Source organism: Eulemur rufifrons, chromosome 9, assembly GCF_041146395.1.
Source record: "Eulemur rufifrons isolate Redbay chromosome 9, OSU_ERuf_1, whole genome shotgun sequence".
Taxonomy (NCBI): domain Eukaryota; kingdom Metazoa; phylum Chordata; class Mammalia; order Primates; family Lemuridae; genus Eulemur; species Eulemur rufifrons.
The window spans coordinates 55638768-55653850 of record NC_090991.1 but is presented as its reverse complement, the minus strand read 5'-3'; the positions used below and the strand labels follow the sequence as shown (position 1 = coordinate 55653850).

Below are 15083 nucleotides of genomic sequence, written 5' to 3'. Positions count from 1 at the left end.
AGCAAGCCTCTGGGGAGAGGGATGGCCTGCCCCACTTCCCTGCCCACTTGGGCCTCAGAGGCCAGCAGCTGGGGTGCAGAGCCCCCCAGGTGGCCAGGCGAGGTGGGGCGGCTGAGGCCAGCACACAACATCTGGGCCCCAGACGGCCAGCAGCTGGAGCACAGTGCGGCCCTGGTGCTGTGAGAGCTCCGGCTCGGGGCCCTGGGGGCGCCTAGAGGGCCCTGCTGTGCAGCACGGGCGGCCCGAGGCCAGGTAGGGAAGCTGGGCACAGAGTTGCAGGACATCCTGAGCCTGGAGACCCAGGCCCTGGGCAGGTCATCAATCTGTGGGACCCCACATGGGGTCTCAGGTGGGAGCCCGGGGCTGCCCTCCACCACACCCTCCCCCAGAGCTCCCAGCACCCACCAGCCAGCCTGGGCCCAGACCCCACCCCAACACAGGCCCTGGCCCTTATTTTCTAAAATGTTCTGTCTTGACCCCCTTTTCTCAGGATTGGGCTCCTGCCCTCTCCAGCACAGCCTGGACTCCTGCCAGTTGACCCTGTGCCCCTCTGCAGACCCTGGCTGCCCCTCAGTGTCTCCCCCCAGAGCAGAGGCATCCTGTGTCTGGGGCGCCTCTCATTCTCCCCGGCCCTCTTGCAGCCGGACGCGCACAGGTTCCCAGCTGGAACAGAAGCACCTGCCGCAGACTGAATGGCTGGGAGCGGGACGCCTAGAGGCAGGAACCCTGCACAGTCCACCCCAAATGACAATGGAGATGGGAGGGGCAGGGAAGCAGAGAAGGGCACATCCCAGAGGGACCGGGACCGTTGTAGCAGTGTGACTGCTCCTGGTCCCCAAGCCTGAGCATCTGCCCTCCCAGACAGACACAAGCCTCCTGGGAGCATGCACCACACACCTGGGACCCCAACGGTCCCCACCACACGTTCATGGCCTGAGCACCGAGCAGAGCCCCACACCCTGCCTCTGTGAGGCGAGGTACGGGCAGTTCTGCTGCAGCCCCCCCCCACCCCGTGCAGCCCCCGTACACTGAGGGACAAGGCCCCAAAACACCCACCCCCCAGGAGGACTTGGAGAGTGGGACCACCGCCCCGGCCTCAGGCTCCGCCCCCACTGCCTGGCGCCCCTGCCCTCTGGCCTTCACTGGTCTCACCCGTGAGTGGCTTCTGTGTTTTTTGGTTTTTTTAGGTAAAACTCACATGACATAAAACTAACCACTTTAAAGTAGACAGCTCCATGGAATTGGGTACATTCACAGTGTTGTGCAACCATCACCACAATTTTAGAACATTTTCATCACCCCAGAAAGAAACCTGGTACCCATCAGCAGTCAGTTCCTCCTCTTCCCCGTCTCCTGGAAGCCACCACTGTCTCCGGGGCCTAATTTGCTGTTCCGGACGTTTCGTATCAACGAAATCATAAAATACATGCCCTTCAGTGTCTGGCTTCTTTTACTTAGCCTAGTATTTATTTTTTAATTGAAATGCATTTTTAAATTCCTCCATTTTTTATTTTTTTGTTTATTTTTATTTCAGAATATTATGGGGTACAAGTGTTTTGGTTACGTAAATTGTTTTTGTACATTTGAGTTGAAGTTATAAGTGTGCCCATGCCCCAGCGTGCATTGTGCATGTTAGGCATGAGTTTACCTGTCCCCTCAGGATTCAATCATGTTGTAGCACGTGTCATCGTGTGGATGGACCACACTCTTTATCCATTCGTCTGTCAACGACTTCTGGGTGGTTTCCACCTTTTGGCTGAGAACAGTGCTGGTGCGGGCATTCATGTGCAAGCTTTTGTCTGAACGCCTGTGTCCCATTCTTTGGGGTATGCACTTAGGAGTGGAATTGCTGGGTCACATGGTAACGTTGTGTTTAACTTCTTGGGGAACCACCAAACTGTTTTCCGCAGTTTGGAAAATGGCTGCACCATTTTACTTTCCTACCAGCAACTTGCGAGGGTTCCACAGCCCCCACATCTTCGCACACACTTGTCATTCTCCATGTTTCTGATCACAGCCATCCTAGCGGACATGAGGCAGCATCTGAGCCACGGCTGGTAGATCCTGAGTCCCCCTTCCTCACGCTTGTCAGGGCCAGAGTGGCCACCGGTGCAGGTGGCCTGGAAGCAGAGGGCCCAGTGCCTTGTGGCTTCCCGGACCTGCCCTCCTGGGAGATCGTGCCAGACTTTGGGTGCTGAAAACTCTGGTTGGGGAATCCCAGGTGCAGAGGGTATGCGGCCCTGGGGCAGGGAGGAGCGTGAGGACAGAGTCACGAGGAGGAGGACATGGGTGTGAGCAGCCTGGGAGCCTCAGGGGCCCTGTCCCTGGCTGTAGGATTGCAGCCTGTCAGTCACTGGGTCATGGAAGGGCTTCAGAGAAGTGGGGCGGAGACTGAGACAGAGGGGCAGAGGTGTGCCAGGGGAGGCTTGGGTTTGAGCCCCTTTTGCTTCTGTTACTAGCATTGAATAAACCAAAATATGAACTCATTTTGGTTCAATGTGCATACTAAATTGCATTAGAGCAAACGTCAGAAAATATAATATTCATGTTCTTCTCTTGTCCTGGATTTTTTTTTTTTTTTTGAGACAGAGTCTCTCTTTTGCCCTGGCTAGAGTGCCGTGGCGTCAGCCTTGCTCACAGCAACCTCAAACTCCTGGGCTCAAGCGATCCTCCTGCTTCAGCCTCCCGAGTAGCTGGGACTACAGGCATGTGCCACCATGCCTGGCTAATTTTTTCTCTATATTTTTTTAGTTGTCCACATAATTTCTTTCTATCTTTAGTAGAGATGGGGTCTCGCTCTTACTCAGGCTGGTCTCGAACTCCTGAGCTCAAACGATCCTCCCGCCCCAGCCTCCCAGAGTGCTGGGATTACAGGCGTGAGCCACCACCGCACCCAGCCATTGTCCTGGAATTTTGTTGGTAATCACAACTACTGTCCTGCTGTGCACTGTCAGGCACAGGCTCCTGTAATCCCATGACGGCCCTCTGATGGAGGCATGGTCATTGCCCCGCTTTAAGGAAGAGGAAACAAGGCACAGAGAAAGGTCCAGGGCCTTGCCTGGGGTCTCTCCACAGGGACGTGGTTGCGAGCCAGGCCAGGGGTGGGCACTCTGGCAGGCAGGCCATGCAGCGGGAAGCTAGAACTTCCCTGCCCTGGACGTGGAGTAACAGGCTGCCAGAGGCAGAGGCTCCTGGGGCAGGTTCTGGTTCAATGCTGAAACCAGGCCCAGGTCAGCCTGACTTGCTGGGGGCGAGGGGCAGGAGAACACCTCAGGCTGGGACCTGTGTTGGAGGTTACTGCCTCTGCCTCTGGCTAGTCCCAAGCATGGCCTTTAAACTGACCCAACATGGATTTCTGAATGAGCAGAGCTAATTGCAAGTCTCAGCTCTTCCATTAGCTTCTCCAAACTCACTTGCCCTCATCAGGGAAATAAGTGCACACCTGCTGCGTGGACCTGGGTGCCTGCTGCGTGGACCTTGCTGTCACACAGCCTGCCTCCCGCCTCACTGTGCGCTCAGCCTGATGTTAGGCCTTGTGGTTTACACTAGGGCACTCAGTGCCCCTTGAATGCACGGTGCAGCAACTCTCGAGGGTCCTCTGTGGTCTCATTGTGTTTTGCAAGAGCCCAGCAGTACGGCCTGCTGTTGTTTGTGGGATGTTCTTCCTCCAGCTCATCTCTCAGCCTGTGGCGCTGGTGAGGATGGCAAGCAGGGCCCGGGTCCTTCGACTCGGACAGCATCCTGGCAGCCTTTCATCCCTGCCCCAGGAGGTGCTGCAGGTGCCTCCTCAGTGCTACATGCTCCCCACTGCCCTTAGGAGGGACTCCGAGAGCCCTGCCCCAGGTCTGCACCCTTGTCCCAAAAGGCAAGGCTTGTTTTCTGTTTTTAGAAGGTACCTAACGACAGCCACCAGACTACAGGCAGGAGCGTGAAGGAGAAAAAGCCAACCAAAGCGCAGACGCACTTTGTGTGTTCCAGGGTGACCTTGTGCTTGTTCTCCCCACCACCGCTCCAGTGGCAACCCCCTGAGCAAACACCTGTCCCCACTCCTCCGATTTTGATTCCTGACAGCAATCTCATAGTCTTCAGTGACCCGAACCGTGGGATGTGGCAGGAGCTGCGCCCAGAAGGTGAGCTGATGGGCGGATGCACTTGGTTGCCTGAAGGTCACCAAGAGAAGACCACACCAGCAGTCTCTCACCCTGGGCCCCGCCAGTGGCCGCCGGGGCGGGGAGAGGTTTTGGGAGCCCTCGGCATGGGGCACAGCAGCCAGGGGCACAGGGAGGGAGATCCGGGACCTCACCCCGCGGCCTACCGACCTGGGTAAGTCGCAGCGCCCCCTCGACCCAGGGTCCATTCGGGCGCGGGACTGGGCGACTCCCCCGCGGCGCCGGGCTGGGGCGCCCGGTCCCTCCCGCCGGTCGCCCAGGGAGCCAGGGCCTCGTGCCCCACCTGTCCGCTCCTCCGGGAGGCCCCGGCGCCGCCGCTGCTGCCGGCCCCTCGGCGCGAAGCCCTGTGTCCGCCGCCGCTTTGATCCCGGGGGGGCCCTGCTGGATAAAAGTCCCTGGCGGCTCCGCGCCAGCGCCAGAGGGGGAGCGCAGCGGAGCCGGGCGCACCAGCGGGGCCGTGCAGGGCGAGCGACGCTGAGAAGCCGGGCTGCAGGGCCGCCTGCGCTGGCCGCGGTGAGTGCGCGGCGCCGGGGCCGTCCGGGGTGGGGGTATGCCCCGCCGCAGTCCAAGTGGCCCACGGGCTGCTCTACACCTGGGCAGTGGGGTGAGGAAGACACCGTCGGACCCAGGTGAGCGCACCCGCCCTGCGCCCCCAGCCCGTCGGGCGCGGACCGCTGTGCTGCAAGCGGAGTCCCCGGGCGCGGAAAAGCCTCGCTCCTCCCCGTCGCTCCCCTCCCCCCGCCACCCCTTCCAGCTGCCCCGGGGGCGGGGGCGGCGGCGCCGGGCTGGCCGCGGTGAATGGAGCCGCCTGGGCCGCGCGGCCGCTCTGCCCCCCACGGAGCCCGGCCGGGAGCGCCTCCGGCGGCCGCGGCAGGGTAGTCCAGGCCCCTCCGTCAGCCTTGCGGTTTGGGAAGAAAAGGCGATGGCTCCGCCAAGAAAAGAGCGAGCGCGGCCCCCTCCCCCCTCCGCCAAGCCCGGGCGGCGGCGGCGGCGGCACATCTAACGCGCGGGCACCCGGGCCGCCGCGGCCCCCGCGAACTACGCCCAGGCTCGGCCCCCGCCGCTCATTGGCGCGGGCCAGAGCCAGCGCACCCAGACCCTGCGCTGCCCAGGGCCAGCCGAGTGCGGAGCCCCAGCTGCGGAGGCCGACGGCACCCGGCCCCGAGAGCCTCGACGCCTGACCGCCGCGCCTTCTCTGCCAGGCCCGGCGGGCGGGAGCGGGGCGAGCGAGCAGGAGTAGCCAGCGGCCCGGGCGCCCCTGGCCCAGCGCCCCCACTGCCACCGCCTCAAGGCCACCCACTCTCCGCAGGTGGCCGCAGACCCGCGCGGCGCGGCCATGGGCCGAAGGGTACGCGTGCTGCTGCTGCTGGGCCTGCTGCACTGGGCCGGGGGCGGCGAGGGCAGGAAGACCTGGCGGCGCCGCGGCCAGCAGCCGCCCCCGCCGCCGCCCCTGCAGAGGGCCGAGGCGGCGCCGGCGGCCGGACAGCCGGTGGAGAGCTTCCCGCTGGACTTCACGGCCGTGGAGGGCAACATGGACAGCTTCATGGCGCAGGTCAAAAGCCTGGCGCAGTCCCTGTACCCCTGCTCTGCGCAGCAGCTCAACGAGGACCTGCGCCTGCACCTCCTGCTCAACACGTCGGTGACCTGCAACGATGGCAGCCCGGCTGGGTAAGGCCTGCACCGGCCGGGACCCCCACCCGAGGACCCCGGCGCGCTCCGGAGCCCGCCTCGTCGCCGGTGGCGCGCGCACCCTCCGCCTCCCCGCCCCCGCCCGAGCGCAGCCTCCGCGCTGGTCCCTCCCCCTGGCCGGCAGTCCGGGCTGTATCCCCCGGGAAGAGCTCCCGTCGGGCGCCCGGTGGCGCTGGCCCTGGGGAGGGCTCAGATCGATTAGTCGCCGCCCGGGCAGCGGGCAGCGCTCAAGGCCTGGTTCCCCGCCAGATCGGGCTCTGACCCCTCAGCCCCTTTGCTCACGCCCTTCGGTCCCTGGGGGGGCAGGTGGCAGTCCGAGGACACTGGCCCTGGCTCCAGCAGCAAGAGGTGACATAGGGGGCGGGGAGAGTCCTACTGCCCCCTCACCCCACGCCCCTCCACTCGGGCGCCAGGGATCCGGCGCCAGCGGGGGACGAGGAGGCGGCGCAGGTTGGATGCGGACGCGGCTGCGCACCCCTGCCCGGAGTAGATAAGGGGAGACGAGGCCGAGGGTCGGGGAGGGACGGGGACGCCGCGCGCTCGGTGCACCGACGACAGCCCGAGGAAGGCGACGTCAGTCGGGCTGGCTGCAGGTTGCGACAGCGCCGCGGCGCCCGCGTCCCGGCCCCGCCCGCGCACCCGGCTCCAGCGCTGCGTCGCTCCCCGCGAGGGCCACTGCGCCCGGGGACCCATCCGGCGGCGGCGCCGAGGTCGCAGCGGGTCCCGCGCCGGGCGGGCCGTGGGGATTTTCCACGCGCCGCGCAGCCCCTCGCGGCCTTCCTCGCCCACGAGCGCCCCCTCCCGGACCCGCTGCCGGCCGTGCGCTCCGCGAGGGCCTGGCCGCTGGCGCCCCCGTGCGGCCGCCGCGCGCCCTCCGACAGGTGGAGCGACCCTTCCCCAGGCCCTCGGGGCCCCGTGCGGCCGGACCCGCCACCCCGCTGACCGCCCGCCGCGCATCCTTCCCCACAGCTACTACCTGAAGGAGTCCAAGGGTAGTCGGCGGTGGCTGCTCTTCCTGGAAGGTGCGTCCCGGGGAGGCGGGGAATGGGCGGGGGTTCCTGGGCACGTGGGCACTGAGCTGGCAGCTGTGCCCACAGGCGGCTGGTACTGCTTCAACCGGGAGAACTGCGACTCCAGATACGACACCATGAGGCGCCTCATGAGCTCAAAAGACTGGCCGCGCACTCGCACAGGTCAGCAGCTGGGCCTGCTGCCTTGGGGGACCGTGCGGGCAGCGGGGGAGGGTCACAGGAGGTCCCTGCCTGGAGCCTGTGCGTCTTCCCTGCGAGCTCTCTGAGTTTCCTAATACAGGGAGCTCTCAGTCTCACCTTTTGGTTTCCATGGCCCCAGCAACTGGGATGTGCTTGCCAGGGCTATACTGCCAACGGCCCTCGCCCTTCAGAGCAGCTGGTGGAGGGCGGGAGTGCCAAGGGGGGCATCCAGTGACAGCATCCAGCCGTCATGGCCATGGTGGCTTCCTGGGGTAGCCAAACCATTCATCCCCGCTTTCCCAGCAAGCTGGGTTCAGGCTGGCAGCACCTCTAGCTCTCTTGCTGAGGCCAAGTAGGACCCCCACCTCCCACACACTTTTCTATAGTCCCCAAACCCTGCACGGCCCCTCCCACCAGAAAGACCCACCACCCCTGTGTCCCCAGGCACTGGGATCCTGTCCTCACAGCCAGAGGAGAACCCCCACTGGTGGAATGCGAACATGGTGTAAGAGAGAAATGGGGGCCTTCCTGGGGGTGGTTCTTCCTGGAGGGGGGTCCTTCCTGCAGGGGAGTCCTTCCTTGGGGGTCCTGTCCTGGGGGTGGTTCTTCTTGGGGTGGTCCTGCCCTGGGAGTGGTCCTTCCTGGGGGATCCCATCTGAGGGTTCCTTCCTGGGGGCCCCTGGGCAGCAGAGGGCCATGGCAGGCTCACACTGTCCTGCGTTGCAGTTTCATCCCCTACTGCTCCAGTGACGTTTGGAGTGGAGCTTCATCCAAGTCTGAGAAGAGTGAGTCCTCCACCTTCCCCGGACGTGATGGGGCGGGCACCTGGGCTTCTGGGGAGAAGCAACCTCCAGCCTTTTGCGTCCCAGGGTACCTGCCCCAAGCAGCACTGCCTGCTTGTCCATGACTAGCCTGGCCCCTGTGGGGGTCCTTACTCCTGTGTGTTCCCCGGGGAGGGGCCTCAGCATGGCCTTGTGCACCTGAGCCACCTCCCTTCAGTCCACCCAGATCCTGGCCCCCAGCTGGAGCCATACCCCTCTGCCAATGAACCTGGGGGAGGAGGAGACCTTTCTCTCTGCCCAGGCCCCCACCTGAAGCCCCCTCCTCCCCCACACAGACGAGTATGCCTTCATGGGCTCCCTCATCATCCAGGAGGTGGTGCGTGAGCTCCTGGGCAGAGGGCTGAATGGGGCCAAGGTGCTGCTGCTGGCTGGGAGCAGGTGGGCAGGGCAGGGGTGGGGTGGGGGCGTGGGGCTGGGGCAGACCCTGGACAAGGCTGGGGTGGGAGCGTGTATGGGAGGGAGGGGGTGAGCCTGTGTAGACCCCGGGGCCCAGTCCTCTGGCCTTACAGAGCCCTGGTGGATAGGCCTTGGCAGGTGGCCAGGAGGGGCAGAGGCCGGAGCCAGGGGAACCAGCATAGGCAGGGAGATCTGAGGTCTGGCTTCAGAGTGCCCTGTGACTGGGAGCTGGCCAGAGAACGCTTTTGCACTCGTGGCTGTTGGCATAGGGGAAGGCTGGGCTGCAGCGACCCAGGTAACTGGCCAGGGGTCAGCAGCTGATAACACCCAGTAGCTGGGGATTACCCCTGCCGGGTCACCGTGTCCCAGGAGGTATGCAGGGGACCCAGGGCACATGTGGAATGGATGAGGGGCCCCAGGGCCAAGTAGGTTATCTTTATTTTCTGATAAGGAAATTGAAGCAAACTGACAGCTAGAGAGGAAAGAGAAAGGGAAGGCTCAGCGTTGGGAGGGGTGGCTCCAGGTGGGGCCTGGGCAGAGAGAAAGTCCCAGGTTGGCTGGCAGAGGGGTCTGGCTCCATGACCTGCCAACCTCCGCTCTGGGCCAGTGTCGAGTTCCGCCGGCCCTTCTCTGCCTCCCTGACCAGGAAGGGCCCAGGGTCTTGTCTGTGCGCAGGAAACCGTCTGCAGTTCAGAATGCTTGGGGGGGTCCTTGCCTCTCCTGGGTGTGGGCGGGGGCTGAGCAGGCTCTGGGGGAGAGGTGGGTGCCTCCCCCCAGCCACCTGACCTCACGCCCCGCGCTCCCTGCAGTGCCGGGGGCACCGGGGTGCTGCTAAACGTGGACCGCGTGGCCGAGCAGCTGGAGGAGCTGGGCTACACGGCCATCCAGGTGCGCGGCCTGGCTGACTCCGGCTGGTTCCTGGACAACAAGCAGTATCGCCGCACGGACTGCATCGACACCATCACCTGCGCGCCCACGGAGGCCATCCGCCGGGGCATCAGGTACCCTGGGAGAGGGGGCCCACCCCCGAGGCCAGGACGCTCCCTGGACAAAGGGCCTGGGGCAGGGGCGTCTGTGGTAGAGGAGCTCCGGGAGGGCCCGCCACAGCCTAAGCTGCGTGCCCTGTGGCCCCAGGTACTGGAACGGGGTGGTCCCGGAGCGCTGTCGGCGCCAGTTCCAGGAGGGCGAGGAGTGGAACTGCTTTTTTGGCTACAAAGTCTACCCGACTCTGCGCTGTGAGTGGGCAGCTGGGGCGGGCGTGCAGGGGCAGCGTGGGGTGTCCACACTTCCTGCGCCTCTCTCCTGCGCATCCAGTGTGGAGCCCAGCCTGGCAGAGGCCAGCCCGGGACCTCTGTTCTGGCCCAAGGAGCCCAGATCTGCACCAGGGTGACCAGTCGCTGCTGCTTGTCTGGGACTTTCCTGTCTTCAGCACTGAAACCCCCGGTCCCAGGCAAGCCAGGACACTGGTGACCCTGTCTACACCGGTGGTTAGGGGTGTGCTTCAGAGGTGAATCCATGGCGGTCCCTCTCTGCTGTGGGGCCTTGGGCCAGTCCCTCCCCAGCCCCACACTCGAGGAGTTGTGAGGTCACATGTGAGGGGACATGTCACCAAACTCTGGTCAAGGTGGGGTCCATGAGAGCCAGGCTAAGGTGGTGGGGTTAAGCGGGGTCCCTCCTCAAGGAAGGGTGGGTTGTAAAGGAGGCACACCCTAAGTGGGCAGGAGGCTGACACCCGTGGGGAAAGCCTGTTGTGGGGCTGGCTGGGACCTGGGGGGACCCAGCTCTGGGGTGGGGGGTGGAGCGTGAGGAGGCCAAGGTGAGCCCCGCCCCTCCCCCACCCAGGCCCAGTGTTCGTGGTGCAGTGGCTGTTTGACGAGGCCCAGCTGACTGTGGACAACGTGCACCTCACGGGGCAGCCAGTGCAGGAGGGCCAGTGGCTGTACATTCAGAACCTGGGCCGCGAGCTCCGCAACACTCTCAGAGACGTGCCGTGAGTGTGGGTCCCGGGACCCCTGCTCCAGGTAGCTCACTCAGCCCCTCCAAATCCGAGGTAAACCACTTGCCTTAAAAATAAAGGTCTCAGCCAGGTGCAGTGGCTCACGCCTAAAATCCTAGCACTCTGGGAGGCTGAGGCAGGAGGATCGCTTGAGCCCAGGAGTTTGAGGCTGCAGTGAGCTATGATCACGCCACTGCACTCTAGTCTGGGCAACAGAGCAAGACTCTCTAAAAAAAAATAAATAAATAGAAGTCTCGAAAGTGGCAGAATATTCGTCTGCCGGTCGCTGGTGGGCCCTGCCTGGCAGAGGTGGACCCTGAGCAGGGATTTGGAGGTGTGAAGGGCTGAGGGTGGCAGGGAGTGTCCCAGACTGTGGGGCAAGGACTGGGCCAGCAGCAGCGGGGCTGGTGGCCATAGCAACAGGAGGGGGGGAGGCCAGGCTGCGGACAGCTCCCAGGGAGTGGGGAGGGGGCTGAGGGGCTCACGGGGCACTGTCTCCACCCCCCCCCCAGGGCCAGCTTCGCCCCCGCTTGCCTCTCCCACGAGATCATCACCCGGAGGTCAGTGTCCTGGGCCCTGGGGCAGCTGGTGGTGGTGGCGTTAGCTCCAAAGACCCCCAAAGCCCCCACCCCGAACTTGCCTCCTGTGAGCCTCCTCCCGCCATGGGTAACGGGTTTCCCTCCAGGACTGCCAAGGCCACCGTAGTGCCAACAGCCGCGGGGCCCCTCTGTGGTAACCATGCCACGCCCCACGTGACCTCACCTGGGTTTCCATCCACAGCCACTGGACTGACGTTCAGGTGAAGGGGACCTCGCTGCCCCGAGCGCTGCACTGCTGGGACAGGAGCCTCCAAGACGGCCCCAAGGCCAGCAAAGCCCCCCTGAAGGGCTGCCCTGTCCACCTGGTGGACAGCTGCCCCTGGCCCCACTGCAACCCCTCCTGCCCCACCATCCGGGACCAGCTCACAGGACAGGAGATGAATGTGGCCCAGTTCCTCATGCACATGGGCTTTGACGTGCAGACGGTGGCCCAGCAGCAGGGCCTAGAGCCCAGCAAGCTGCTAGGGATGTTGAGCAGTGGAAACTAGGGGGGCTGCCTGGAGGAGGAGCCACGGCCCGGTGCCACATCAGTCTCCCTGCCTCCGACCCGCCCAGCCAAGCCACTGGCCCAGCATTCCTTGCCCCTCTAGCCCTGCCTTTAGGAGGCCAGAGCGGGGGGGGTCTGCTGTCAGCCCCAGCTGTGACCTGGGGACCCTTCCCAGCCCCACCCGCCTCCCTCAGCATCCAGCGGTGGGGGGGCCGGAGCAAAGCACTGAATTCCTCAACCCCCAACCCACACAGCCCCCCAGCCCCACGGATCAGCCCTTTTGTACTATTTTATAAAGTGACTTTTTTATTACTTTAAATTTTTTAAAAATGAAAATAAGTAAGAATTATATGATGAATGATATTGTTTTGTAACATATTTTTTTTACATAATGAAAAAAAAACAAAAGAATCACCCTGCGGGCGTGTTCATTTGTGGGCCCAGATATGCAGGCACTTTGCTTGTGCCCGCCCCTGCCCCACCCAGGGCAGCAGGGAGACATGGGGGGGGTCCTCTCTCGAATGCACACGCTCAGGCCCCACCCTCCTCGGCCCGTCCCAGCCCCTTCCTGGGGCTGCTTCTGCCCCTCCTTTCAGCAGGTACCCACTTCCCAGTGCGGAGAAACCGTTTCTTTTTATTTTGTTATTAGGATGAGATTCACCTAACATACAACTAGCGCATTCCAAATGGAACAGCGCAGCGGCATTTAGCACATTCAACCACCAGCTCTCTAGTTTCAAGACGCTTTTATCCTCTCAGAAACACACTTCCTACCCAGCTAACAATTTCTTAAAAGTCTGCATCTTATTTATTTTTACTAGGTCATTCATGCACATGGTTCACAATTGAAAAGATACAGAAAGTAGGAGGGTGAGAATGCCCCTTCTGAGCCCAGCTCCAAGCCACCTGGTTCCACTTCCAAGAGCAGGGTTACTTTAGGGACATTTCCAGGCTCTTGTTCTGTGGCCCAGGCCGGAGAGCAGTGGTGAGATCACAGCTCACTGCAGCCTCGAGCTTCTGGGCTCAGGCGATCCTCCTGCCTCAGCCTCCTGCATAGCTGGGACTACAGGCGCTATCACACCTGGCTCATTTTTTAATTTTTTATGGAGATGGAATCTCGCTATGTTGCCCTGTTGGGTCTCAAGCTCCCGGCTGCAAGGGAGCCTCCTCTGCAGTCTCCCACAGTGCTGGGATGACAGACATGAGCCCACTGTGCCCGGCTGAGCTCTGCAGTTTTGATACCAAGCTTGTGCCAATGCTGACCTTGGGCACCGTTGAGGCTCAAGCTTCCTGAGCCGAATTCTACACCAACTGTCACATTGGTCTCCCACCGGGCTATGTGGTGGGTTTTATGATAAACTCTGGTTTACAGGCAAAGAAACTGAGGTTCAGAGAAACAACGTGACCATAAGGGCTAGAGGGGACTTGTACCAGGTCAGCCTTCTACCACAGACATCAGAGAGCCTGCAGCCCCAGTCCAGGAGTGGGGAGAGTCGTGGAGACCCTGTGCCTCACCTCCAACACAGGGTGTGTCCTGGGTTCTAATTCTCAGTGCCAGCAAGTCAGGGTGGCCTGGGCCTGAGAAGGTCTGAGCAGGACCCGAGGGTGCTGGTGCCGTCTGGGCAGGTGCAGCTCTCAGGCCCTGCTGGAGCACCCAGGCCTCGTCCTGCGCCTGGAGACCTGTGGGAGTGGCAGAGTGGAGGGTGTGTGGAAAGGGACCCAAAGGCAGTTGCCAGGCTCATTGAACACAATATTTGTGGGTTAGGCCCAAAGGGATTTCAGCAATGAATAGACCCTTTCTCCCCACGTTTGTGGAAAAGAAGGAAAGAGGGCGGTTCCCCCGGGCCCAGGGGTGGGTTGTGGCTCACTGTGCTGCAGGATCAGTGGCAAAATGGGCCCCGGGACGCCACGAGGACAGTGGGTGCCTGCTGGGCGCCAGCCCCGAGACCGGCAGTGCCTCGGGATGCCCTGGTGCGGCACGTGGGGCTCTCCTTGCAGACTTCCCTGCTCCATGTCACCAGTGGTTTCCGTAGGAGCAGAAATGTTCAGGGCACTCACTTCAAACCCATGCCTGTCCCCTTCTAGGGGCAGTGCGGCAGCCAGGGCGCAGCCTGTGCTGTCCAGGGGCCTGAAGTGTGGAACTTGAGCTCGGTGTTAACGACGATTCCAAATCTAAACTCTACTTAAAAAATAGACCTGAAATGCTGGGCAAGATCTCCCATGGCCGCTGCTGTCGCTCCTCCCGGCCCCCAACTCAGGACGAAACGGGCATCACAGCCGGGACCCCTGGCCCCATGCAGCCCCTTCTGGAAGCAGCATGTGTCACCCCTGGACTCTGGCCATGCAGGCCCGACACCCCTCCCCTGCCCTGCCCGCGCCACCCATTCCCACCTCGGGGCCCACAGCCAAGTCATCACCTCCCCAGGGTGGCCTTCACTGGCCCCCCAGAAAAGCCACCGCGCTTCCTCTCTCGTCCGTTCTTCCTTCCTCCAGACTGCGTCCTTCGACCCCTGCTGACTGGCACGTGGTCTGGTTTTTGTCTCCCCTGTTCACGGCCTTTCTCAGGGCTGGGGACGGGGACGGGAGTCCACAGCTGCTGGAGAAGTATTTGTTCAGTGGAGAAAAACATTAGAAAGAATGAAAAGAATAACACACGGCCAGACCTGTTACCGCGACGGGCAGCGGAAGGGGGAGAAAACACAGAGGTTTTTGTAAAACTCAGTCTATGAGTAAAGTCTAGTTTTAGTGACCTTTGTAGGCCATTGTAGAAAAATCCTTTTAATGCATTTTGAAGATTGGTGCTTGTTTATAAAAATATTTGTTAGAATTTGCAAAAGTAAACCCAGTAACAATGAGCACACCTGCCGCCCCGACCTGCTCTCTAACCCTGTTGTCCGTGAGAGGAGCCAGGGTGCCTGGGAGACGTGGCTGGTTCAGGAGCCGGGTCCGAGTCTGACACGGGAACAAACTAGAGTGTTTTCCCTACTCTGACACCCTCGACATTGGACACCCAGCACAGGATACTTCGCCTCTGGTTGCACACGTGTGTGGGGACTGCCTTGAGGCCAGGCGGTTCTGCAGCAGACAGAGGCGGGGCCCCCGGCTCCACTCGGTTCCGACACACTCTGGAGATGGCGTCAGGCCCCACAAGACTGACCCCACTTCACGTGCCAGTGGCGAGCACAGTCCTCGGTATCTGCACGGGGTCCCAGGCCCCGCAAGATGCCAACATCCATGATGCTCAAGTCCCGGTATAAAATGGCATTGATTTGCATGTAACTGTGCACATTCTCCCAGGCACTTGATTGATTGATTGATTGACTTACTCTTATTTATTTTTTTTTTTGAGACAGACTCTCACTCTATCACCCTGGCTGGAGTGCCGTGGCGTCTTCATAGCTCACAGCAACCTCAAACTCCTGGGCTCAAGCCATCCTTCTGCCTCAGCCTCCCAAGGAGATAGGACCACAGGCACACTCACCAAGCCCAGCTAATTTTTTCTGCTTGTTTATAGTAGAGACAGGGTCTCGCTCTTGCTCAGGCTGGTCTCGAACTACTGGCCCCAAGTGATCCTCCCACCTCAGCCTCCCAGAGTGCTGGTTACAGGCGTGAGCCACTGCTCCCGGCCTTTCCCATATACTTTAAATTATCTCTAGATTAGTTATAATACCTAACACAATGTAAATGCTATGTA

At 62.0% G+C, this 15083-nt stretch overlaps 1 protein-coding gene across 1 annotated transcript; it reads left to right on the top strand.

Moving 5' to 3' along the window:
• Window positions 1-4333: 4333 nt before the first annotated feature.
• On the top strand, window positions 4334-11712 carry NOTUM (notum, palmitoleoyl-protein carboxylesterase). Its single transcript, XM_069483010.1, has 12 exons — window positions 4334-4682; window positions 5479-5837; window positions 6828-6880; window positions 6956-7051; window positions 7514-7574; window positions 7796-7854; window positions 8187-8289; window positions 9117-9308; window positions 9442-9542; window positions 10150-10297; window positions 10816-10863; window positions 11084-11712. The coding sequence occupies exons 2-12, from the start codon at window positions 5506-5508 to the stop codon at window positions 11388-11390; spliced, it is 1500 nt and encodes a 499-aa protein (XP_069339111.1). The 5' UTR covers window positions 4334-4682; window positions 5479-5505; the 3' UTR covers window positions 11391-11712.
• Window positions 11713-15083: the final 3371 nt, after the last annotated feature.